The 26,572-nt window shown below is 43.9% G+C and overlaps 1 protein-coding gene across 3 annotated transcripts in view; it reads left to right on the top strand.

The window, feature by feature from the left end:
- The window catches only part of VEPH1 (ventricular zone expressed PH domain containing 1), a 222,558-nt gene that overhangs the window by 56,118 nt on the left and 139,868 nt on the right, over positions 1-26,572 (top strand). For all 3 annotated transcript variants that reach the window (XM_038571298.1, XM_038571299.1, XM_038571300.1), the window contains exon 6: positions 11,992-12,201. In XM_038571298.1, coding sequence (XP_038427226.1) covers positions 11,992-12,201 — 210 coding nt within the window. The remainder of the gene's footprint in view (positions 1-11,991; positions 12,202-26,572) is intronic.

Genomic DNA, 26,572 nt, shown 5'->3' with positions numbered 1-26,572 from the left:
CAGGGACCACACTCGGAGTAGCTAGGCCAGAGGCTGGGCAGGGAACTGGGGACAGCTGTTACCTGATGTGCGTGTGCTTTTGCTTTTGCCCTTAGGGCAGCGTATCGTCATTATTTTTGCACGCCTGTCTTTCCCGGGGCACACTGGACGCCTTGAGGGGCATGGGAGCTGTGTCTGCGTATTTACATGCTCTCCCTACCGTAGTGCCGGACACACAGTAGTTGTTCAATGAAAAGTTGTTGAATTCAAAAATAAGTCAATAACCAGAAGAGATCAAAGAGATCGGAGACCATGGGGAACCGGGGAAAAGATGTGTCGTGGGCTCCAAAGGGTGTAAAGTGGCCCCACAGGACCAAGATCTAGAGAAGTCAAGGAGCCTGGAGATCGGGACTGACCTTAGATTTGGCAACTGGGGACTATTAAATTTAATGACAAGAGATTGAAGACGTGGAACAAAGTACTAGCTAGAATCAGATGCTAGTAGAAGTTAGAGAATGAATTCCAGAGCGAAGTTAGAGAATGAATTCCAAATGGAGGAATCCGTTTGGGAAAGAATTAAGGACAGAAAGTTCGAGCAAAACCGTAGCAGAGTTTGGACAAGGAGTAGAGTTGAAGGATCGTTGGATCATCTAAGCGGAGGCTGGGAGTGAAGGGTGCGGAAGGGGTGGGATGTTTGTTTTCCATCCCTGCTGAAACAAATGACCACAAACCTAGTGGTTTAAGATAGTACCAATCTGTTATCCTCCAGTTCTTGAGATGGGAAGTCCACAGTGGGTCAGCAGGGCTGCATTCCTCCGGAGGTGCTGGGGGAGACTCTGGTTCCTTGCCCTTTTCCCTGCCTGCCCAGCTCAGCTCCTGTCCTGCCTCCCTCTCGCCTCTGCTTTTCTCATCACGTCTCCTTCTCTGACTCTGAGCCTCCTCCCTCCCTCCTCTAAGGCCCCCTTGGTGCCATCCAGAAGATCCAGGATTATCTCTCCATCTCAAGACCTTTAACTTAATCATACCTACAAAGTCCTTTTTGCCATGTAAGGCAACATGGTCACAGGTTCTGGGGGTTACGGCGTATATACATCTTTGAGGAGTCATTCTTCTGCCTACCACGGCTAGAGCCTGGGGACCAGATGATACAGGTGACGGGGAAGGGTGACCAAAAGGCCAAACTTGACTTGATTAAGGAGGCAGCTGGCGTGCCATTTTATCTGCAGCCTGCAAGCAAGAGCAAAGCCTAGTTTTGGGAAAGGCAGGTTCAAAACAAGGGGGATCTGGGGAGAGTAACTTAATTCAATTTATTTCCCAGGAGCTAAAGGCTGGACAGAAAGGCAAATGAAACCAGCAGGAGACTCACTTCTAGGAAGGAAGACAGAAAAGACTTGGGGTCTCCCCACTGAAGACGATGGGGTCCAAGAGTGAGGGTGGCACCATGTGTGACATTCAAAGAGGTCCCGTCAGACACCTGGTACAGCCCTTCTGTGGCTGCCCAGATGCTCAGGGAAGGACGTAGGAGACCATTTGCAAACCAGGCCCCTGATCACTGCCTGTTGTCATAGGGTCTCTCTAACTCCTCTAACTCCAGCGCCTTGCACAATCATATGGTCCAGGGATGGGCAGGGACTCCCCGCTCAGGGAGCTGAGTCTTTACGTATACGCTGCGTCCTTCACCTGGCTGTTCTTCCCTCACCACTCCCACTCTTTCTGAGCTGACTATTCCTGGTCCTTAGATTTCAGTTTCTTGCCAGGAGTCTTCTCTGACTCTTCCCTTCCCTGCCATAGCAGATCTCTGGACCACCTTGGCTGCGACGCAAACGCCGGGGACGTGAAGGCCATCTTGTTCACCACCGTGTCCCCGATGCCTTGCAGAGCATCTGGCACACAGAGGTCACTTTGCGAATATTTCTTAACACAGATGAGTTAGTATCCGTGCCTCAATTTGCAGAGGACTGTATCATTCATAAAGGACTTCTTTTTTTAGCATCTAATCCTACCAATTTAATGTACTCCTCTCAGTAACTCAAGGTGTATTATAGTTTTCTGTGTTTTACAACAGTCAAAATGGATGTTCTGGGAGGTTAGCTCGCCCCCGGCACGCAGAGAGTAAGAAGTCAGTGACAGGCCAGGACTTCTGACCCCCTGCCCCCTTCTCTCTCCTTGGCCTGGGGAAACAGCCAAGTAGCCTCCACTTGAGAGAAGCACAGGCATAGTTTGTTTTACTGTGTTTCACTTCGTTGTACTTTGCAGATGTTGTATTTTTTGCGAATTGAAGGTTGTGGCCACCCTGCATCGAGCAAGGCTACGGGCACTATTTTTCCACCAGCGTTTGCTTACTTTGTGTCTCTGTGTCACGTATTCATAATTCTTGCAATAATTCAAATATTTTCATTATTATTATATTTGTTATGGCGAAATGTGAACAATGATCTTTAACGAAACTATTTTAATTGTTTTGGGGTACCCCAAACTGTACCTGTATATGATGGCGGCAAACTTAACAGTAAATGGGTATGTTTTGACTGCCCCACCGACCCTCCATTCCCCATCCATCTCCCTCTCCTAGGGCCCCCCATTTCCACAGATGCAACACAATTGAAATTAGGCCACTTAATCTACAAACACCTCGAAGCGTTCAAGTGAAAGGATGAGTAGCAGCTCTCTTGTTTTAAATAAGAAATGAGACATGATTAAGCTTAGTAAGGAAGGCATGTCAAAAGCTGACATAGGTCAAAAGCCAGACCTCTTATGCCAAATATTGGCCTCTTAGCTATGTTGTAGATACAAAGGAAAAGGTCTTCAAGAAAATTAGAAGAGCTACTCCATTGGACACGTGAGTGATAAAGCAAAACGGCCTTATTGCTGTCGCGGAGAGAGCTCGAGTGGTCTGGGTAAAAGATCAAACGAGCCATGACATTTTCTTAAGCCGAAGCCCAATCCAGAGCAAAGCCCCAACTCTCTTCACTTCTTCGAAATCTGAGAGAGGGGAGGACGCTGCCAAAGAAAAATTTGAAGTTAACAGAGGCTGGTTCGTGAGGCTTAAGGAGAGCAGGCGTCTCCATAACCTAACAGTGCAAGGTGACGCAGCAGGTGCGGTGTTGAAGCTGTAGCAAGGTGTGCAGAAGATCTAGCTTCGAAAATTCATGAGGGCGGCTACACTTAACAACTGATTTTCAGTATTAATAAAACAGCCTTCTCCTGGAAGAAGATGCCATGTAGGAGTTTCATTGCAGAGGAGGAATCAAGGCTTGGCTTTAAAACTTCAAAGGACAGGCTTCTCCTTTGTTATGGGCTGATGCAGCTGGTGACTTTAAGTCGGAGCCAGTGCTCACTGACCATTTTGAAAATCCTAGAGCCCTTAAGAATCGTGCTAAATCCCATTTCATGATTGGATTATTTGTTTCTTTGCTGTTGAGTTTAATAAGTTCTTTATAGATCTTGGAAACTAGCCCTATACCTGATAGGTCATTTGCAAATATCTTCTCCCATTCTGTAGGTTGTCTTGTAGTTTTGTTGACTGTATCCTTTGCTGTGCAGAAGCTTCTTATCTTGATGAAGTCCCAATAGTTCATTTTTGCTTTTGTTTCTCTTGCCTTCATGGATGTATCTTGCAAGAAGTTGCTGTGAGCAAGTTCAAAAAGGGTGTTGCCTGTGTTCTCCTCAATCCAATCATGAAATGGGCAAAAGACATGAACAGAAATCTCACAGAGGAAGACATAGACATGGCCAACACGCACATGAGAAAATGCTCCGCATCACTGGCCATCAGGGAAATACAAATCCAAACCACAATGAGATACCACCTCACACCAGTGAGAATGGGGAACATTAACAAGGCAGGAAACCACAGATGTTGGAGAGGATGCGGAGAAAGGGGAACCCTCCTGCACTGTTGCTGGGAATGTGAACTGGTGCAGCCACTCTGGAAAACTGTGTGGAGGTTCCTCAAAGAGTTAAAAATAGAGCTGCCCTACGACCCAGCAATTGCACTGCTGGGGATTTACCCCGAAGATACAGATGCAGCGAAATGCCGGGACACCTGCACCCGGATGTTTCTAGCAGCAATGTCCACAACAGCCACACTGTGGAAGGAGCCTCGGTGTCCATCGACAGATGATGGATAGAGAAGCTGTGGTCTATGTGTACAGAGGAATATTCCTCAGCCATTAGAAACGACAAATACCCACCATGTGCTTCGACATGGATGGAACTGGAGGGTATGATGCTGAGTGAAGCAAGTCAATCTGAGAAGGACAAACATTTTATGGCCTCTCTCATAGGGGGAATATAAAAAATAGTGGAAGGGAATAAAGGGGAAAGGAGAAAAAATGAGTGGGAAATATCAGAAAGGGAGACAGACCATGAGAGACTCCTAACTCTGGGAAATGAACAAGGGGTAGTGGAAGGGGAGGAGGGCGGGGGTGGGGGTGACTGGGTGATGGGCACTGAGGGGGGCACTTGGAGGGATGAGCACTGGGTGTTATGCTATATGTTGGCAAATTGAACTCCAATAAAAAAAAAAAGAATCGTGCTAAATCCACTCTTTCCGGGCTCTAGAAATGGAACAACGCAGCCTAGTTGACAGCACATCTGTTTACAACATGGTTTACTAAATATTATAAGCCCACTGTTGAGACTTACAGCTCAGAAAAAGAGAGGAGAGAGAAAGATTCCTTTCAAACTAGGACAGCTCGTTGACAATGTACCTGGTCACCCAAGAGCCCTGATGGGGACGGACAACAAAATTAATGTTTCCATGCCTGCTAACGCAACATGCATTTTGCAGCCTGTGGATCAATGAGTGGTTTGAACTTTGAAGTATTACTTAAGAAATACATTTTGGGGATCCCCGGGAGGCTCAGCAGTTTAGCGCCTGCCTTCGGCCCAGGGTGTGATCCTGGAGTCCCGGGATCGAGTCCCGCGTCGGGCTCCCTCCATGGAGACTGCTTCTCCCCATCTCTGTCTCTCTCTCTCTGTCTCTCTCTCTCTCTCATGAATAAATAAATAAAATCTTTTTTTAAAAAAAGAAAAATACATTTCATGAGACTGTAGCTGCTATCGATAATGATTCCTCTGATAGATCGGAACAAAGTAAACTGAAAACCTCCTGGAAAGCAATTACCATTCTAGACATCAGTAAGAACATTCATGGTTCGTGGGGAGAGGTCCAAATATCAACACAAACAGGGGTTTGGAAGAAGTTGATTCGAACTTCCATGGATGACTTTGAGGGGTTCACGACTTCAGTGGAGGAAGTCACTGCAGCTGTCACAGACATAGCAGAAGGACTAGATTTAAAAGTGGAGCCCAAAGATGGGACTGAATTACTATGACTTCATGATAAAACTTTAAAGGAGGAAGACTTGCCTCGTTGGGAGGAGCAAAAAAAAAAAGTGGCTTCTTGATCTGGAATCTATTCCCCAGTGAAGACCCTATGGAGAATGTTGAAATGGCAACAAAGGATTTAGAATATTATATAAATTAGTTGACAAAGCTGCACCAGCATTTGAGAAGACTGACTCCAATTTTGAAAGCAGCTAAGACGCCCTCAAACAGTGCTGCGTGCTACAGCGGCACCGTTTGTGCAAGGAGGAGTCAATCGATGTGGCAAGTTGCATGGCTGTCTTATTTCAAGAAACTGCAGCAGCCACCCCAGCCTTCAGCCACCATCATCCCGAGCGGTCAGTAGCTACCAACATAGGACAAGACGCTCTGCCGGCAAAAAGATTGCAACTCATTGGAAGCGCAGATGACGGTTAGCATTTTTTAACAATAATATTTTATTTAAAGTATTTTTTTAGACATAATGCCGTTGCACACCTAACAGACTACAGTAGAGCATAAACATAACTTTTACATGTAGTGGGAAACCAAAAAATTCACTCGATTCCGCACTTCATTGTGGTGGTCTGGACCATGTCCAGCGTATTCCTGTGGTGTCCTCAGCTGGTTCCAGGAAGCAGAGGAGGGTAAACAAGGGGCACTCATCGTGGTTGAGGTAATGTCAAGTGCCGGACACTGTGTAGGTGTTTTACAACATTATCTCACTTATTCCCCACAACCACTTTTTCCTTTGGGAAGCAGAAAAGTCAAAACTCAGGGGGTTAGGAACTGCGGTGGTACAAAGGAGCGACAGTGAGGTGGCTTTTCATACCCTCTTCGTCTTCACCAGCCCCTCCAGTTTGCATACGGGCTACGTCGCCGTGTCCCGCTGATGGCTCCTGTCATACTGCCATCCCTGAGACTGCCACTTGCAGAGAATCTGGGGCTCTCACCGGTCAGGCAACTCTTCCAGATACGGCCGGGCTACGTAGAAAGCCCAGTCTAATTCCGGCCATTGAGATCCGTTGGCATCAACACCCTGAAAACTTGAGGTGTAAGCCTCTGGCTTGTGAAGCCCGTGGGAGTTCCGGAGGGACGGTGGACGGTCACAAAGGTGAGCCAGCTAGGAGAAGTAGGAATGGGGAGGAGGGAGTGAAGGCGGAGTCCCGTAGGCCTGGTGGGTGCTGAGCGAACCCCAGAACGAAGAAGCAGGGGTTTAGGAAACAGCCGCAGTGACGTGAATGGACCCCATCTGGGCCAGATCCCCTGAAGGGGGAAGAAATTGTAGCAAAGGAATGACCCAAACCTTTGTTTCCCATCAACACATCTCTCGTGGGAAAGCAGGCCCCACCTGCCTCCTGTGGTTTTTCACGCAGCTCTTCGTGAACTCACACTTGCTAACTGAGGTGTGCGGGCGGTGAGCCCGACATGCGGATTCAGCTCCCCTCTCTCACGTTCCTTAATTAGACAGTGGGCAAAAGAGGAAGCAGGGTGGGGGCCGGGGCTGGGTGGATATTGTGGCCGGCCAGGCAGGTGGGTCCCCTTCCTCCATCACTGCCCTCTGGGTATCTCTCTTTCAGGAAACCATCCTTCCTAGCTGGAAGGAGGCAGTTCCTGGCTGGTGATTCAGGCTGGAACCTCCAGAGAATGCTCAGGGTCCATTTATAGGAAAAGGCTGGGTGGTCAATTTTCCAAGTGGCCTTTTGGGGCTCAGCCTTGGCTGAGCTGTATTCTTGGCTGCCACAAGCCATGCTGTAATCCAGCCAACAAAAGAAACAGAATGGTAACACATAAGAGCCCATCTGTTATTATCCCCAGGACTTGGGCCTCTAGCCCCCACCATGCAGAGATGAGTGGCAGCAAATAGCAATGTCAGCCCTCTGTTGATTAATGTCCCAAGCCAGAGGTCCTGCTTTTGTGGTCTGGTCCCTAGAGGATAGAGTCATTTTCTTGGATTTTCTCTCAGCAGCTTAGAGCATTCCTATTCACATACCTAATCCTACAGCACCTAACTCAGCATCGTCCGGCTGACAATGCTCAGAGGTCACTTTTGGTATTTATTTAAAATAAGAAGCCATTTGCGGAACATTAAGAAGACGGAGTGATGGAATATATAGACCGTTCTGCAACAGTCTTCGGAGCACAACGGTGGTTTTCAGAATGTATATTTGGTCAGTCTGGTGGGAGTAATCAGAAAGGAAGAATGGCAGTTATTTTATAGAGTTTTGGAGATTTAAAGAGGTTGTTAATGCAGGCCAAATTAATTAGAGGAGGAAATTGAGCCTAAGGACTAAATTAAGAGGGAGCACAGGACTACACACGCACACACAGGTGCACGCATACGGCAGCTCTACCCTTTATTTTACGCGTAAGAATTGAAATGTCATTTGCTGGCAATTAAGTTACGGTGCAATGTGTTCAGATGGCCCTACCTTCAAGGTCCCTGTGGCCTGGGGTGATGAGAAGCTTTGACAAAACTTCAGCTCAATAACAAGATGCTAACCCTGTCAGGAGACTGCTCGGGGAGCACAAAAAAATGGCAGTGATGAGTTCTGCTCTTGACGGCGTGGAGAAGCCAGGGGTAGGTGCTGTCCCTGGGCTACTTCCCTTACAGGGTCTGGTCTGGCCCCATCTGGATTTCCCCCAGTTTCCACACATTCTGTCGCCTACTAAATGTAGTCCAGGTAACGGAGACCTTGGGATTCCTTTTGCACATATCTCCATCCTCCTTCTTGGGCTTAACAGGCCTGGCCCTGGATCTGTTCTCCAAGGACAGGCCATTCCAACGGTATGACCCCACAGGCCTGAGCAGTGTCCCGGATGAGCTTGCACATGTGGCGGGGGTATTCATGCACGCGTATGAGACTCCTTGCAGGGCAAAGCCAGGGGTAGAAAGAGAAAAGGAGGGCAAGGAATGGGGCCTAAAGGTCCTTTCTCTCTGTTCCCTCTAAGCAGACCAAACATTTAAAATTCAAATCAGGCCTCCAGATTGTCATAAAGGTTTGTGTGTCAGGCAGAGAAGCAGCTGCTGAGTATTTGAGTGTGCGGCGTGGCGACCTCTATTTGTCCTCTACTCCCAGGTCCTGCGTGTGTTAGGCTGGGCCATGGGAAGGCTTTCCACAAGTAGTGCTATTTGAAATAGGCTTTGAGAGCATGAGCATCTCTGTGTTCAAGTCGCTGTGGGTGACTGGTGGTGTGTCCCCCGGTCAGAGTTCACGGTGGGAGGCAGCAGGTATGCCCGTCAGCGAATGCCATGGCATCGGGACTCCAACAGTAGGCCATGAGCTCTCTTTGAAGTCTTGACGTGATTATATGGGGTTTTAGGACAACGAAGCAGAACAGAAGGAAAGACATTTGGGGCCAGGAGGCCAGTTGGGAAGCTCTTTCAGAGGTCTGCGTCATGAGGCTAACAAAGGCCACGTGAGCTTGCTCTCCACCACCCATCTCTGCTGCCTTAGTGGCTCCCCTGCTCTCCGTGATGAGACCTGCAGCAGCTCCCAGTGAAACAACCCCAAAGAGACCAGCCTAAGGAAATGCCTTGTGTGTAGAAAATAAAATTCCTTCTTATCCAAGAATAATCTGTCTAAAGCCCAAAGCACCACTTGCCTTTGTGTGTGTGTGTGACAAACTTCAAGAAATATCTGTCTTTCCTGTCACCATAATAAGCAGCTTTGGGTTATCAGGAAATCACAAAATAATCAGCTTTTGTTTAACTGGTAAAATTACTTTAGTTATACTACACAAAGCTTCTCTTTTCTTTGCTTCTATGGATTCAAATCTGCCTAAGCATACGTATTTGCCAGCCAGCTCGTTTTCTTGCTTGTTTTTTTTTTTTTTTTTCTTTTTTCTTTTCCTTTATGGGACAATGGATACAATATACTCTTGCATGGCTTGGGATGTATGGCTGGAGTTTAAATAAAATTGGCATGCCTGGAAGCACATGTCACAGAGACCTTCATGTTCCAGGAATAGGCCCTGAAAAGCAGGGACTAGGAAATGGAATTTTATAGAATGGGGCAGGAAATGTGTAAGCATTTTCCATTCCTAAAAGGCTCAGGTTAAGTACGCTGCCCCGACCCAGAGCAGCTGGCTGACACTTCTGCCTCATGTGCCAGGGATCTCTCGTGGTTTCTCCTGAAGGACATACGACCGCTCCCAGATGCACACGCAGCATTAATGGGACTGTTCATTCATATGAGCCATGTACCAGAGACTAACCCTGGCCCTTCCTGCACAAGTACTGGGTATGAATATCAAGTTTAAATTCATATGTAGGATAGTTTTAGTCATCTCAAAATGTCTTTTTTATGTCCCTGTTATTTATATTGTATATGACATGTGAAATATGTACGTCAGTCATATGTACAGGGACGCCCGTATGGTGGCGTCAGCGGTTGAGCATCTGCCTTCGGCCCAGGGCGTGATCCTGGAGTCCCGGGATCGAGTCCCACGTCGGGCTCCCTGCATGGAGCCTGCTTCTCTCTCTGCCTGTGTCTCTGCCTCTTTGTGTCTCTCATGAATAATTAAATAAAATCTTAAAAAAGTGTACAACTCTTCATGCTATGGGATAAAGCATATCCCATGCTACTCTATAAAATCATTTAGATTTGTCTTCCTTTGATTTGTTCCTCAAATATTTATTGACGCGTTGTCTGGCAGGCTCTGTGCTAGGCTTTGGGTATACAGCGGAGTACAAATTAGAATTGAATCTTGACCTTGCAGAGTTTTGAATCCTTCTAAACCAGTAACATGAAGAAAGCCTGAGAAGGGTTTGCTGGGAGCTACTTAAGGCACAGTCGGGGCCTCAGTCAGGGCACTAGACTGAAGGGGAAGAGAGAGGAGTGGAGGAAGGCTTTTAAAGGAAACAATAGCTAATCTGAGGCCTCAAGAATGAGGAGTGTCCAGCAAAATAGGGGCAATAAAAATTATAGGCAAAGTTAATTACATGAGTGAAATTGTAGATGCAAGAGAAAACTTAGCAGTTCAAGAAAAATTCTAAAAATCAACATGGTTGAAGTATGATATGTGATGGGACCTGAAAGGGGGGAGAGTAGGAAGAGGTAAGATCAGTCTAGAAAGATGGAGGAGTCAGCCCAGAAAAGGTATGTTGAGTCTCTGTCTCGAGAGCAATGGCGAATTAGTGAAGTATGTTAAGCAGGGGAAGTGTTGGCATCGGGGCCACAGAGCGGAAAAGGAATTGGGTGGCCAAGACTGAAGGCAGAGAGAATAGTGAGAAAGCTGTTGGAATAAGGCGAGCTCAGGATGATGGGATCGGTGGTCTTAGCTTAGATGTGCCTGCCGAGAGAGCACTTCCCTGGCTCCAGCCTAGAGTAGGGCCCCAGGACAGTCTCGCGTAGCACCTGGTACTTTCCCTGCCTGGAATTAATTAGAATTTGTGACTACACATTTCCTTTGTAATTACTCGTTTTACCAATGTCTCCTTTACTAGACAGTGAAATATTCCACAAAGGCAGGAACCCGTCAGACTGATTAGCAGCTGTAACACCAGCACCTAGAACATTACCTTGCAAACGGGGAGGACTCAATGGATATCTGGGAAGAGTGAGTGGAGAAATGAATGAAAACAAAGGGAAGTGGAAAGATCTGTAGGATACTTGGGGAAGTGGAATCAAGAGAACCTGGCGGTTGCTTGGATGAGGCTGCTCATAAGGGAAAAACAGCAGTCAAGAGTGGCTCCCAGATTTCTGGCTTGAGTAGCCAGGCAGATAATGGTGCCATTTGTGGAGAAAAGAGATACTTGAGGCTAGAGAGGGAAGTGGAAGAAGTAGGGTTTTGGCAGGGGTTGGATTATAAATTTAGCAGGCTGAGCTGAGTATCAGATTCTGTTTTAAGCTACATTTCAACTTGACCTTACCCAAAAAAGTAACACTCCAAAAGAGTAAACCAACATCAACCAAAAGAAATCAGCACAGTAGACATGTGGGTGGGAAGATTGTTTTTACTTTTATGGTTTAGTTCTCCACATATAGTCCTTTCTAATTATTTTATTTTAGCAGACAAAACAAGTCATTAAATTGTCAATGTGCAACATATCTGTGTATTAACAATAGTGACTTTATTACATAAAAAGTCACATTTTCTTTAATATGAATTATTGCATGTTTATATTCACAAGAAACCAATATGACGGTATCAGGAATATGGTAGAAATTATTTTACTTTGGTCATCTTTTTTGTCTTGTACATTTTTGCGATCAAAATGGAAAATTGAAGAAAATGTAAAACCCTTTCCTACTTTCTTATTTTTATTATTAAGGATGTCCAAGACATACTTCTCCAACTTGAAGGTTTTCATTAAAGTCATCGAGGATCTTTTATGTACTTATATCATATTGCCCTTTAAGTTACAGCTCTCATCGTGGGTTAGAGGAAATATAATACTCCTGGTGAGGACATAAAGCATCAAACCTTGGTTTATGAATAGTAGCATCTAAACATTTTTGTAAACTTCACTCTTTAATAGCAGAGCACAGATGTAAAGAAAAAAGAAACTGAAGTCTCTGAAAGTTTATTGTAAATTTTAAATTCCAGACTTGGGGGATAGGCTTCATTTCCAGTGAGGGCAATTTCCAGACTTTAGATTTAACACAAAAAATATTAGATTGTTTCTGATTTAACTAATTTTCCTCCTTGTTTCTCTTTCCCTCTCTTTTCTTTTTGTAGGTGGCTCAGAAGTGTATTCCTTTCCTAATTGGGCATTTGAAAGACTCAACTCATAGCGATGTCATCCTAAACATCCTCACAGAGATAACAGGCTATGACCCTGTGGCTTTGAGCACTTTCCTTCCAATGCTGAAAGAGATTGGTGAGAGATTCCCCTACCTCATCGGACAAATGGCAAAAATCTATGGAGCCGTGGGGCATGTAGATGAAGTAAGTTTGGCTTTTTTTATCTCCATTTCCCTAAATTCCATTGGCACTTCATCCATTGGGGCTCTATGACCTCTAAATTTGTCCTGAAACTTCCGAGAGTTCCCATTTCTCTTTCAAAACCTTGTACATGGACAGTGGCCTTCGGATCAAAGACACATTATAGCAGGACTAGCTGGAAGGCTCAGGAAATAAAGATCTCATTACTGGAGAGTCACCTGAGGAAGGGGAAGGATTAAACTGGAGCGAGCACTATGACAGATTCAAGAACACTTTGTAATAATAGTAACCAGTAAAAGGGTTTCATCTCATTTCTTGTTGCAGTTCTGCTCACCTGAGGAGACCCTCAAGAAGCATAGGGTTAGGTCATAGACGTCCCTATTAATAAGATCCCATAGCGATGCTGTCAATAAATGCCTAGATTTAGTATCTTTTGAGTCCTCTGGATGTTGTTACTTAGAAAAATGAAATGTTTGTACATGTTTAGAAGGCTTAGGCTAAATATTTACATAATAGAATCTTTTGGCAGGAACAGAGGTTGCCATCAGTTTGTGGGGATTAGGTGACCAAGAAACAATTTCCAGAAATTCAGGTTCAGAAGGATGAGCATGTCTGTCTGATGATTCTACATTGGGATTTAGGATTTTTATCTTTTTAAAATAAAAGCAAATATATAATTGATAGGAGAAAATTTTTACTTTCACATAATACAGTTTCCTATAAGATAAATATAAAATTGTGCAACTCTTAAAAGGGAATTCATTGTTCATCAAGTTCAACTTCTTGAGTCTACACAGGAGAAAATTAAAAACTAGAAAAGTTGAGTGACTTACCCAGACTGCGACTGGGTTAGTTTGTGACCCAGTTGCAGTTAGGTCTTTGCTATCCTTGGCATTCTTTTCAAAGTTTATCTTAGAGTGGGTCTCTGGTTCCGTTTTATTTTATTTCTGCCGAGATTTGCAGATGGCCTGGTGAATGGGAGGCTTCCTTCCAGTGGAAGGCCTTTTTCTAGCTTCCCAGATGAAGGTGGGAGAGCAGAGCTGCCAAGCAGCCTGGAACTGTCAATATGAGGTGGGAGGTGGGGGGATCTTGTAAAAGGATTACTTTGGTGTGGACATGCCGCTTAGTATAATCCTGTTCTATCCTCTGCTGTTGGGAATGTCTCGCGCCTGCCACAATCTGCCTTCTGGTAACACTTTGCCGTGCCTGTCACCTTTGCTGCCAGGAGAACCCGCTGGTGTGCCCTAGTGCTTTTAGAACAACTTCAGTTGACAGCTGTTTGACTGAATCTGCTGACCTTGCAGGTTTTTGTATGTACCAAAAAATTCAACCTCTGATGTGTGAGGCCCTGGAATCTCTAAAAATTGAACTCCTCCTGCCCTTTAATGGTAGTTCTTTTCATCACAAATACTCTTATGATTCATTGATGTGTGGTCATGCACATTGGAAGTGAATAAACCTCCCATAGAAAATGTACTCTGTTACAAAACAAAAACAAAAAACCCATTAGCCATATACAGTTATGTCATTGTAGGTTTCCCTGAACTAAGACTAACTTGACAGAGAGTGGCCTGTTAGGGTGACATTTGTATGACTGTAGGTGGGTGCAGGGAGAAAAGGAGGGGATCCAGAGATCGAGGAATCACTTATTTTAGAACTCAGAGTATTAAAATATTTTTTCTCCCCCGTTCCCCCAATTTCTCCTTCTTATGTGTCCATGAAGGCATCTATGTTTGGGGGAGAAAATTTTTTTTTCTGGTGGTTCTGACTCATCTCCTCAGCAAAGAACAATTCTGGATCAAATACCTTCCAAATGTACCTGGATATCAGGATTACATGGGGAAGATTTTTAATAATATAAGTTCATGAGACTCATAGAAAAATTTACTAAATCATAATCTCCAGGAAAGGGACCTAGAAACCTGGACTTGTGGGACCCTGTGCCAGGTAATTTTTATGCAACTGTTAGTGGATCAGTATTTGAGATCCCTTGATGTAAAGTATTTAAAGCATTTTCTATCTTAAACTTAGAATCAGGTCTTGTCCTTCACTCTTCCTGCCTTTATCCATCAAGTAATGTGAATTAATTAAAACTTTTCCAGACTACTGATGTGGCAGTTTAAATTAGGTATGGTTGAGAGTAACACAAAATTTCAAAACAATAGTGGCTAAAACAGAGACAGTCTTTTATATATCTCACACATAAAGTTTAGAAAGCAGTCTAGAAATCCATGTTTCAGAGACCCAGAGACCCATCCTTGAGCACACTAGAGAGCACATAACTTCTGTGCCAAGGTCCAAGGTGGTTACTTATCTCTACCCATCAAGTCAGTATTTCAATTTAATTTTTTTTTTTTAATTTTTAATTTAATTTTTTTTTTAATTTTTATTTATTTCTGATAGTCACAGAGAGAGAGAGAGAGAGGCAGAGACATAGGCAGAGGGAGAAGCAGGCTCCATGCACCGGGAGCCTGACGTGGGATTCGATCCTGGGTCTCCAGGATCGCGCCCTGGGCTAAAGGCAGGCGCCAAACCGCTGCGCCACCCAGGGATCCCTCAAGTCAGTATTTCAACTAGCAAGAAGGTGAATGGAAAGAACTCTTCCAGATGGTCAAACACAATCTACTATTCATATCCCATTGGCTACAGAAAACAAAGCTGCATATGACCACACCTAGCTTCAAGGGAGGCTGGAACATGTAGTCTGGATTCAGATGGTTACATATCAAGAAAGAAGGGCAGAAATAATGATGGGGACAAAGAATGCCTCTGTTGCAGCTTGTCAAGTCACTTCATTTGTCTGGGTCTGTTTTCTCTCCTCAAAAAATAACATCCTTTCACAGGTTTACCTCCCTCCTGCTCTGATATTCTTGATTTCATTATTCTATTTCATTTAAGACCAGTCTAACAAAATTACCTATAAATATCAGGCTCCTTTACTGAGAAATAAAACTCTTCTTATTTGTTTCTAACACCTAAACTATTACCATTCGAAAGTCTCTCTTTTAGCTTTAAAGAATAATAAGGTTCAGATGTCCTAAGAATAAGTGTAGTAGTCTAAGCAGCTATTAACCAATTTGATTGAGCCTGTTCAACTTTCTAAAAATCTTATGGAATCATATTCCCAAAGACCAAATCCAGTAGGGAAGATATATATGTATGTGTATTTCTACACAGCCTCATTCTAAAAGGAAACATGAAGTTACTGAAGTACATTGCCAGGTGGGCATAAGGGCACAAGTTAGGGTCCTGGACACCTATGGAGGAGGGAGTTGCAGTAAAGAAGGAGCAGCAGGAACTTTGCCCTGAAAAACCCGCACCACTTTCTGTGTGGAAAATTTGGCCTATTGTGAGATAAAGAAACACAGGAATAACATGAGACATGGAAATGTTTAGGGTGTTAATGATAAGACAGGCATGGGACTCTAGTGACTTCAGGCCCTAGGATTCTCTCTCTCATCCTGTCCTGGTCTCATCTAAAAATTGACTTCATTTAGAAATTTCTCTCTTTGCATCAAAGTAGAACTTTCAGATATATTTAGAGGTTTCAAGTATCAGATGATGACATTGCTAGGATTTAAGTAGTTTTAGAAATGCAGAAAAACCAATCCAACTTTGAGAATCTTGCTCCAGCTTTAGAAATGGACAGTCTGTGATGGACTGTAGCCTACTGTTCCATCCCTCCCTTATTGCCTGGCCTATGGAAAATTGAATTGTTAGATCCTTAAGAGTAAAAGGCAAGTCTTCTGGGAGTATGCAGTCATCAGGCCAGGGATAACCTTGGTATAGAGCTAGACTGGAATCAATTGCATGAGTTATTAATCAACTTATGCCTCAACATTTGTGCTTGCATGAGGCCAGGTGTGAGAACTGCAAGCTCTGACTACAGGGAACCAGCCTGGATGTGCCTGTCCTTTATATCAGGGCCTATCTGAGTGGGCACACTGTTTTCAGCAGCTTGAAAGCAGTGTCACAGTTTTTCCATTTGCATTGCACCCAGAGAGGAGAGTTGTGTAGAGAAACCTGAAACTAAAACCTATATATCCTTATTCTATCTCCCAAATGAACTCAGAGATCTTTTTTTCACCAAAACTTAAATTAAACCATGCTTAGTAGCTGTATAGTGCTTGTATCACAATAGGAGGCAATATAGTACCTCACAAGCCATTTTCAGGTTTGTGCTGACACCCGAAGCACATCTAGAGGATTAAGAATAAAACAGAAGGATCACAGGCTAGAGAAACATGTTCCTGGGGCAACTGATGCATTTTTGTCCCTGAGGTGCACCTTCCTAGGCACTGTCAAGTAAGAGACACATAGTTTCTATCATGCCAGGATTCACCCCACTTATGTGGGATGCTCAGTTGAAGCAGATGCACAAATAAGAAATATTACTATATTGGATGTGTCCTCATATCGGCAAAAATGCACAGGTCCTTTTGTCTTTCTCCAATGAGAAGACTGCAGTGGAGACCTCAGGAGACAACAGCATCTCCTAAGAATTCATCCCCAAAGTGCCTAGCAGTTTGGTGCCACCACATCTCTGGTAAACATCTGGTGACTCAACCCAAGACCAAGTCAGCCCCTACTTGGCCCAATAACCACTCAGGGACCAAACCTTGCCCACAACAGGGAAAGATAGCCATTGCATATTACTGGACTGAAGGCAAAAGTGGCATAGGCACAATGATAGAGCACACACAACACACACAAGACACGCCTGAAGCACCAGGTTCTGGTGAACAGGGAACATTACACTACAGGACACTACAGAAACTCTTCTTCATAAAGCCACTACTTTCAAGAACAGGAGATGTATCTGACTTTCCCAACACACAGAAACAGACAGAGAGAGTTAGACAAAATGAGGAGACAGAGGAATATGTCCCAAATGAAAGAACAGGACAAAAACCACAGCCCGAGAGCTAAATGAAACACAGATAAGCAATACGCCTGATAAAGAATTTAAAGTAATAGTCAAACGATACCCATCGGACTTGAAAAGAGAGTGGAGGACCTCACTGAGATGCTTAACAGAGAGACAGAATGCATGAAACAGAACCAATCATAGATGAAGAACTCAATAACTGAAATTTTAGAAAATACAAGAGGAATAAATAGTAGACTAAAGGAAGCAGAAGAATGGATCAGTGACATGGAGGACAGAGTAATGGAAAGAAATCAAGCTGAAGAGGAGAGAGAAAAAAACAATAAAGAGTGAAAATAGACTTAGGGAACTCAGTGTCAGCATCAGGCATAATATGGTCATATTATAAGGATCCTAGAAGGAGAAGAGAGAGAAAAGGGGACAGAATATTTATTCAAAGAAATAAGAGCTGACAACTTCCCGAATCTAGGGAACAGAATCCAGATCCAAGAGGCAGAGAGAGCCCCCAACAAAATCAACCCAAGGAGGCCCACACCAAGACACACAGTAAGTAATTAAAATGATAAAAAAGTAGTGATAAAGAGAGAATCTTAAAAGTTACAAGAGAAAATAAAAGTACATACAAGGGATACCACATAAAGCTATCAGTGGATTTTTCAGCAGAAACCCTGCAGACCAGAAGAAAGTGGCGTGATGTATTCACAGTGCTGAATGGGAAAAGTCTGCAGCCCAGGGTACTTTTGTCAGCAGGTTATCATTCAGGGTAGAGGAAGAAGTAAAGAGTTTCCCAGACAAACAAGGTTAAAGGAATTCATGACGGCTAAACTAGCCCTACAGGAAATGTTAAAAGCCATTTAACATTTGAGTGGAAAGGAAAGACCATAAGCAGGAGTAAGAAAGTAGGAAGCACAAAAGCAGTAAAATTCACTATCTCTATAAAAATCAGTCAAGGGATTCACAAAATGAAAGGATGTACAGTATGATACCAGATACCTAAAATGTTGGAGATGAGGAGAGGAGTAAAGAATGAGTTCAAACTTAAGTGACCATCGAATTAATATAGACTGCTCTATGCAGAAAATATTATATACAAACCTAATGGTAACCACAAATTAAAAAACAGTAATAGATATGCAAAAAACAAAGAGCAAGGAGCCCAAATATATCACTAAAGACAACCAGCAAACCATGAGAGAAGAGAGCAAGAGAAGAAAGGAACAGGGAAGAATTACAAAAACAACCATAAAGCAAGTAACAAATGGCAATAAGTACATACTTATCAATAATTACTTTGAATGTAAATGGACTAAACACTCCAATCAAAAGACATAGGGTGATGGAATGTATAAAAAAAGCAAGACTTAAAAAAAAAAAAAAAAGCAAGACTTATCTATATGCTGCCTCTAAGAGACGCATTTCAGAACTAGAGACACAAGCAGATTGAAAGTGAAGGAATGGAAAATCATTTATCATGCAAATGGAAGTTTAAAAAAAGCCAGAGTAGCAATATATATATCAGAAAAAATAGACCTTACAACGAAGACTATAACAAAAGATGAAGAAAGACACTGTAAAATCATAAATGGAACATTCCAACAAGAAGACATAACAATTATATATATTTACACACCCAGAATGGGAGCACCCAAATTCATAAAGCAACTATTAACAAGCATGAAGGAAGTAATAGGGAGTAACACAATAATAGTAGGGGACTCTAATAGCCCACTTACATTCATGGACAGATCATCTAAACAGAAAATCAACAAGGATACAGTGGCTTTCAATGGTACATTGGTCTAACAAGTATATTAAGAACATTCCATACTAAAACAGCAGAATACACACTTTTTTCAAGTGCACACAAAACATTCTCCAGAAGAGATCACATATTAAGCCATAAAACAAGTCTCAAAAATCCAAAAAGACTGAAGTCACACCATGTATCTTTTCTAACCCTGATGCTATGAAACTAGAAATTGACCACAAGGAAAAAATCTGGAAAGAACACAAACACATGAAGGTGAAATAACATTTTATTACACAATGAATTGATCAACAAGAAATCAAAGAGGGAATTCAAAAGATACATGGAGACAAATGGACCTGAAAGCTCAATGGTCCAAAATCTTTGGGATGCAGCAAAAGCGGTTCTAAGAGGGAAGTTTATAGCAATACAGGCCTACCTCAAGAAGCAAAAAAATCTCAAATGAACAACCTAATCTTACATCTAAAGGAGCTAGAAAAAGAACAACAAACAAAACCTAAAACCAGAAGAAGAAAACAAAGATTAAAGCAAGAACAAATGATATAGAAACTAAAAAAGCAATAAAACAAATCAATGAAACCAGGAGCTAGTTTTTGAAAAGATCAACAAAATTGATTAACCTTTAGCTAGATTCATTAAAAACATGAGAGAGAAGACACACACACACACACACACACACAAAACACACAACTGGCACCACAGAAGCACAAAGGATTACAGAAGAATATTGTGAAAAATCATATGCCAACAAATTGGACAACCTAACAAAAAAAAAGGATAAATTCCTGGAAACATAGAAACTCACAAGACTGAGTAAGGAAGAAATAGAAAATTTGAACAGACCGATTATCAGCAAAGAAATTGAATCAGTAGTCAAAGAAGTCCCAACAAACAAAAGTCCATAACCAGATGGCTCGAAAGACAAACACTACCAAATATTTACAGAAGAATTAATATCTATTTTTCTCAAACTATTCCGAAGAAGAGGCAGAAAAGCTTCCAAATTCATTCTGAGGCCAGTATTACCCTGATACCAAACCCAGAGAAAGACACTACCAAAAAAGAGAACTGGCCAATATCTTTAAGGAATATAAATGCAAAGTCCTCAACAAACTATTAGCAAATTGAAACCAACAGTACATTAAAAAAAAATAATGCACCACCATCAAGTGGGATTTATTCCTAGGATGCAGAATTGGTTCAATATTCTTCAATCAATCAATGTGGCACATCACATCATCAAAAGAAGAATTAAAAACTATATGATCATTTCAATAGATGCAGAAAAAAACATTTGACAAAGTTCAACATCCATTCATGATAAAAACTTTCAATCAAGTAGGTTTAGAGGGAATATACCTCAACATGATAAAGGCCATGTGTGAAAAATTCAAGCAAACATCATACTCAATGGTGAAACACTGAGAGCTTTCCCCTAGGATCAGGAACAAGACAAGTATGTTCACTCTTCACCACCTTTATTCAGCACAGCACTGGAAGTCCTATCTACAGCAGTTAGACAAGGAGAAGAAGTAAAATGGGGCACCTGTGTGGCTCAGTCAGTTGAGCATTTTGACTTTTAGTTTTGGTTCAGGTCATGATCTCAGGGTTGTGAGCTCAAGCCCTACATCAGGCTCCATGCTTGGTGGGGACTCTGCTTGAGATTCTCTTTCTCCCTCTCTCTCTTTGCCCTTCCCCCCTCCCTAAAAAAATGTAGAAATTTTGCACACCAGAAGAGAGTGGAATGACATGTTCTCCAAGTGCTAAAAGGAAAACACTTCCAACCAAGAATACTCTACCCAGCATAGCTATCATTCAGATGCAAAAGAGAAAGAGTTTTTCAGAGAAACTTTTGCTGTCTGAAATTAATAAATAAATCTTGAAAAAGAAAGAAAAGACATCCAATTTGGTAAAAAGAAGTAAAACTTTCACTATCACAGATGACGTGATACTGTTATTTAAAAGCCCAAAAAGACTCCAGCAACAAAATTCTAGAACTGATAAATGAACTTGATAAAGTCGTAGGATACAAAATCAATATGGTAGAAATCTGTTGCATTTCTGTACGTTAATAATGAAGTGGTAGAGTAATTCCAAAAGAGAATCCCATTTACAGTTTCTTGAAAAATAATAAACTACCTGGGAATAAACTTAACCAAGAAGGTGAAAGACCTGTACTCTGAAAACTATGAAATGCTGACAAAAGAAACTGAAGATGAGACAAGGACATAGAAGGATATTCCATTCTCATGGATTGGAAGAACAAATATTGTTAGAAAGGCTGTACTACCCAAAGCAGTCTATAGATTTAATGCCATCCCTACCAAAATAGCAATAGCATTTTTCACAGAACTAGAACAAATAATCCTAAAATTGGTAAAGAACCACAAAAGACCCCAAATAGACAAAGCAACCTTCAAAAAGAACATAAGTGGAGGTATCACCATCCCAGGGTTCAAGATACACTACAAAGCTGTAGTAATCAAAACAGTACGATACTGGCACAAAAAAATGGACACATAGATCCATAGAACAGAATACAAAGCTCGGATAGAAACCTGCATTTGTAAGGCCAGTTAGTCTTTGACAAAGGAGGTGAGAAGATGCGACGGAGAAAGTCTCATCAATAAGTGGTGTTGGGAGAACTGGATGTCTACAGGGAAAAGAATGAGACTGGACGGCTTTCTTACACCATATGCAAAAATAAACTCAAAATGTTTTAAGGCCCTCAACGTGAGACTTGAGATCATAAAAATCCTAGAAGAGAGCAACACTATTCACTCGTAAGTTTTTGTTGGGATTTAATGGATTCTATGCTATGGAACAGTGTCTGGCAAATGGTGGACCGTCAGTAAGTCCAAGCAATCTAATGTATTACCTCCTCCGTGTTGCTCAAGACTTCCCCATTTGCATTTATTTGGATATAGACTGAAGCTTAAGCCTAACAAATTGAAATTAGGGAAGACAGCAGCCAGGGAGATGGCCTGCCTCTTCCCTGCTCCTCCAGTGAAAGAGGCTGAATGGATGCATATCCGTGGGACGAGTCAAAATAAGGACAGATAGGAAAGGAACAGTTACCATAGGCAACTTCATGTATCCTAAAGGTGCCAAGCAGAATTGACCGGATCTTTATTCTTTGTTAGAGAATAACTGGTCTGTGTAGATTTTTTTTTCTTGAGTGGAATGTATATCTGCTTTATATTTATTTTGTAGACAATTATTCCTGAGGGGAATAAGAGTAACAAAAATAATAATAAAAGCACATTTCATAAAAAAAAATTCTAATTTAAAATAGGCCTTGTGTTCTTCGGGGGCACTGAAAGTGCTTTCCATAAAGGGCAGGTCGTCCCCAGCTCCTCACCTATAAAAACAGCTAAAATAATTCTGCAGCATTTTTTTAAAAGCTCTTATTAACTAAACATGAAGTGGTTTAAATTAAACCCAGACCAGATATTGACTTTTTTTTTTTTTTTTTTTTGGTTCATGGAGAACTGAAATAGAATATTTCAATTCTAGGGGCTTTTATTTTTTCCATCATTTTCTTGACTCGTTGGACATGCAAGTGTCCTCGGCCCACTGGGTTGGGTCCTGCGGTTATCGTAGACCTCTTTCCCAGTGTGGGGTAATGTGGAAAGGAGACTCCATTAGGAATGGCTTTGATTTTTTCTTTTTCTTTTTTTTTTCTTTTTTTGGAGAGGCTGAATTGCATTCATGTGTTCTGTGAATTACCAAAGGCCCAAGTAAACAAACTGAAACGATTTTATTTCACAGTCCAGTGCTAACTGGGACCCAGCCTCACTGGGAGGCCCGCGCTGGTGTGTAGTGCCTGCTGTGTAGACACGGGCTTCCCTATGCCAGGCCGGCGAGGCGCAGACCCAGTGGTGCAAACAGAGACAAGGTGCTTTAAAGTGCTCTTTAGAAATGATTTAGCACATGGAAGGATGCCGTGGCCAGTTGTTTTCCGAGCTCGAGACCGACAGTGCACACCTGCGAGGAATCAAATGGCCTGCCCTCCCCGGCAGCCGCGGCCGTGGGGGTGTTAAATCCTGTGGCTGCAGCCTTGTTTTCCTAACCGGCCGGACTATGCTGGCCGAGCACCAGGCTGTCTGTGACATCCTCTCTGGCTCAGAGTCCCGGGCACCTTTCAAGTAAAGAAGTGACACACATCTTGCCCAGGTCGCATTTCTGTGACATCCGGCAGGGGTTTCCACAAAAACACTTTCAGGAGGAAAAGGAAAAGAACCACAAAGGCAACTGACACCCACATCACTGTCCTCATCCTGGCCGTGGAAAAACATCCTGGGAAATAGGAGCTGGATGGATGATTTGCTCCTTTAACTTGCAAATCAAGTCTAAGGGATCTGGGGGGCCCCTCGTTAGAGGAAGAGCCTGTGGCTTAAAATTGCACTTTTGCCAAAGATGGAGAATTTAGGTAAAACTTTGGTGGGCTTAGTGGTTTTGAAGGTTCATTTTTTCTTAAGCCTTGGTCTGTGCTTAATACTAGAGAATTGTCATCACCTTTTTTCCCCACAAAAAAATACAATTAGTTCTCTTGTTTTCTTATATGGTGAAATGGTTACGCGTGCTAATGGGAAATAGTATCAATAATAAACCCCTCCCAGAGTGTAAGGAAAAGAAAACTTTGAGTATACATGGAATCAGGTTGCAAATCATGGTGCTGCTAGTCCACATCCTCCCTCCGTCCAGGACACAGGGCTGAGTCGCTGATTTTTTCCGGGCACAGGCCCCAGTGCTGATGACAGGGGCCCAGAGAAGAGGAAACTGTGGTCCTGGCCCGAGAGGGGCTCCCAGGGAAGGTGGGCCAAGGGAGATGGACAAAGAGATGGTTTGAGTTTGCTTTGGTGTGCGTTACCCCGTTCTGAACACATCGGGAAGGAAGCAGGTAACCGTGCGTGGGGCAGTCGCGTGGTTTGCCGGCTGATAGGGTCATGTCATGGGCAGAAGGGGAGGGCATAGCACGTACAGTATCAGGCAGCTGGGGAAAGAGCTCGAGGCTTGTAGAAACCATGAAGAATTTGAGGGTCTGGAGCACTGAAGGACTGCTGGGTTGAGGGGGGCATGAGGCTGGTCGGTAGGCCGCGGCTAGATTGCGAAAACTCCTCTTTGATTAGCAGGTAGTTCCTGTCCTCCGCCTTCCCTCTCCGAAGTTATTCATCCCTGGTGCTCACATGACCTTGGAACAGTATTTTGTTTCCCTTCGCATTGGCCACTGTGCACCTCAGAGCTCCCAAGAAACTAAGGAGCCTGCCTGGTAAAGGACAGACAGTCCCCGCAGATAGTCCCAGACGTAGGGTAGGAAATAACGGTTACAAAAGTTACATGTTGCAACCATTTTCAACAATGTCTTGTAATTATGGACTGTAATTCAGGCCAAGACTGACCAGATTCACCAAGGGCCCTGGGCTCCTGGGCGAGCCGGGCAGCCTGACAAAGCTAATGGTGCGGCGGCAGCACCCAGACGGCCAGTCTCGCCTGGGGATGGAAAGCCAGAGGGGTCAGCCCAGGGTCCCCCCCAAACTGATCTTACCCCAAGGGGGGACCATTTGCCTTTGTCACAGCAGTATCTGTGAGGAAGTAGGTGAGGGCGTTTGCCCCGGAAAGTAGAAAGCTCCCACCCAGGGACCGTCCCTGCAGCCTTGAACTCAAGAAGCGATTGAGTCCTGGGTTCACCTGAAGGACAACTGAGCCTTGGCAGCAGGTGTGTGTGTGTGGGGGGGGGGGGGGGGGTCGGTGGAGAGGATGGAGTAGGTGATGATTCCAGCTCAAATCCTGCTGCTCTTGTACGAAGGCAGCGGCAGTCCTTGCCCTTCCCGCTCCGCCTCCGACTTGAACCACTGGGGCTCAAGCGGGCTTGCTTCCAGGGCCGGCGTCGGCACGTCTCTGCCTGTGGCTTTGTTCACCTTCACACCACTGTGCTAACTTGCACGACTGCATAGAGACACGAAGAACCAGGTCCCCCCCCACGGCCCTCCACCAATGGTGCGCGCCGAGGCAGGTGCCTCAAATGCAATCCCTCTTCGCAGCACTGCCAGGCACCCTTGTGAGCTACTGACCTCTGCACTTTACTCCCCTGCTCGGCTCCTGCAGCTTCCGAGTAGTGGGTTGGTGCTTCAGTCGTCTCAGGGATCCTGATCCAAGGACAAGGCATTTCCATGCGTCCCCAGGCCACGGTGATCCCCCGGCCCTGAATACGTGTGTGACGTGTTGCATGTGCTTCTCACTTAGACTGGAACTTGACCAAGCATCACTATCTTGTACTAGTAAACGGCAGCGGATGACAAGGCGGGTTGTGTTTAAGGAAGGCCAGGAAACCTACAGGCTTGAGTCCTGGTCATGGCTGGTGGCTGCTGGTCTTCAGAACCTGTCGGTCTGCTTCCTGTGTGGTGGCCAAAGCGTGGTCCTCAGACTAGGAGCACTGGGCATCACGTAGGAATCACAATCCAGTCTAACAAGATCCCCGGGTCACGTGTATGCACATGAAAGTGTAAGAGGTACTGCTCTCAAGGAGCCAGACCCTGCAGGATTTGTCTGCCACAGAATCCCTCAGAGATGTACTTATCAAAAAATTTAAGCCCGGATTTCTTTTGCAGTGAGTAGGAGTTGGGAACTTGATATTGGTTCATTGGACTCAGCTAACGCCCCTTAGAAACCATACCTGTGACAGCCGGCTGATCGATGGGCTGTCACACCGAAATGTTCCTGTTACAGTTCTTAGCATTAACCAGAGTGATGCTTGATATCCGCATGAACTCGGGAAGATAACGCATAAGAGATGAGACTGAGAAGGGTGTCTTGACGTTGGTTTATTTCTTGTGAAGTGATAAATCTCTAGTAGATAAAGATATAGCTGTTGCTCTTCAAGGCTAGTACGCTAGAGAGGACTGGAAAATAAATGTCCCCAGGACGGGAGTAAATGGAAATGGTCACTCTTCAAGGTTACGTAGATCCCATAGAGTCTCAAATATCTGGCAGTTCACCCAGAAAAGTGGAAAACAAGCTTTCCTAACTGTCTCATGTCATTGAGGTCTTTATTTCCTGAGGACGGCTCATTTTAGAAAGCTCCTACTGCGCCCTCCATTCTCCGAGGATTTCTTGCACCGACGTCTGCTTTGGAGGCAACCTCCCTCCCTTGCAGACAGCGTCCTTTGTGATGAGGCTCCGCGTCTCACTCAAAAGTCCCCTTCTTCTTTCAAAACCTTTCTTTCCCACCTTCTCTAGGACAGCTCTCCATCCCCAAGGCACTGTCTGGTTACAAACTCTCCCTCCTCCGGGTCTGGTAGGTACAAATTCGTTGGGCAGGAAAGGAGGGTGACGAGAGGAAAGAGTAGAGGTTACAAAGATCTTCTGAAGGAAATGTTCTACATTCCTTCACCTTACAGAGGGAGAATGACCTTGAAGGCAAGATGCGTGGGTTTTACTATCTCGTGTGGTCGATACGTGGACACAGTAGATACAGTGAGGTGACTCTTCTGTTCTGCTGTTGAGAAATGGCAAGAGTGAGTCATGCTATGGTCTGAATGTGCATCCCTCACCCCATCCAATTCACATGTTGCCACCTAACCCCCAAAGTGATGGAATTAGGAGGTGGAGCTTTGGGGAGGTGAGTAGGTCATGAGGATGGAGCCCTCCTGAATGAGATTAGGTCCCCAATAAAAGAGGCCCAAGGGAGCTCTCTTGCCCCCATCCTCCATGAAACC

Source organism: Canis lupus, chromosome 23 (assembly GCF_011100685.1).
Source record: "Canis lupus familiaris isolate Mischka breed German Shepherd chromosome 23, alternate assembly UU_Cfam_GSD_1.0, whole genome shotgun sequence".
NCBI lineage: Eukaryota > Metazoa > Chordata > Mammalia > Carnivora > Canidae > Canis > Canis lupus.
The sequence above is the reverse complement of the archived record's forward strand: the minus strand, read 5'-3'. Positions and strand labels throughout refer to the sequence as shown.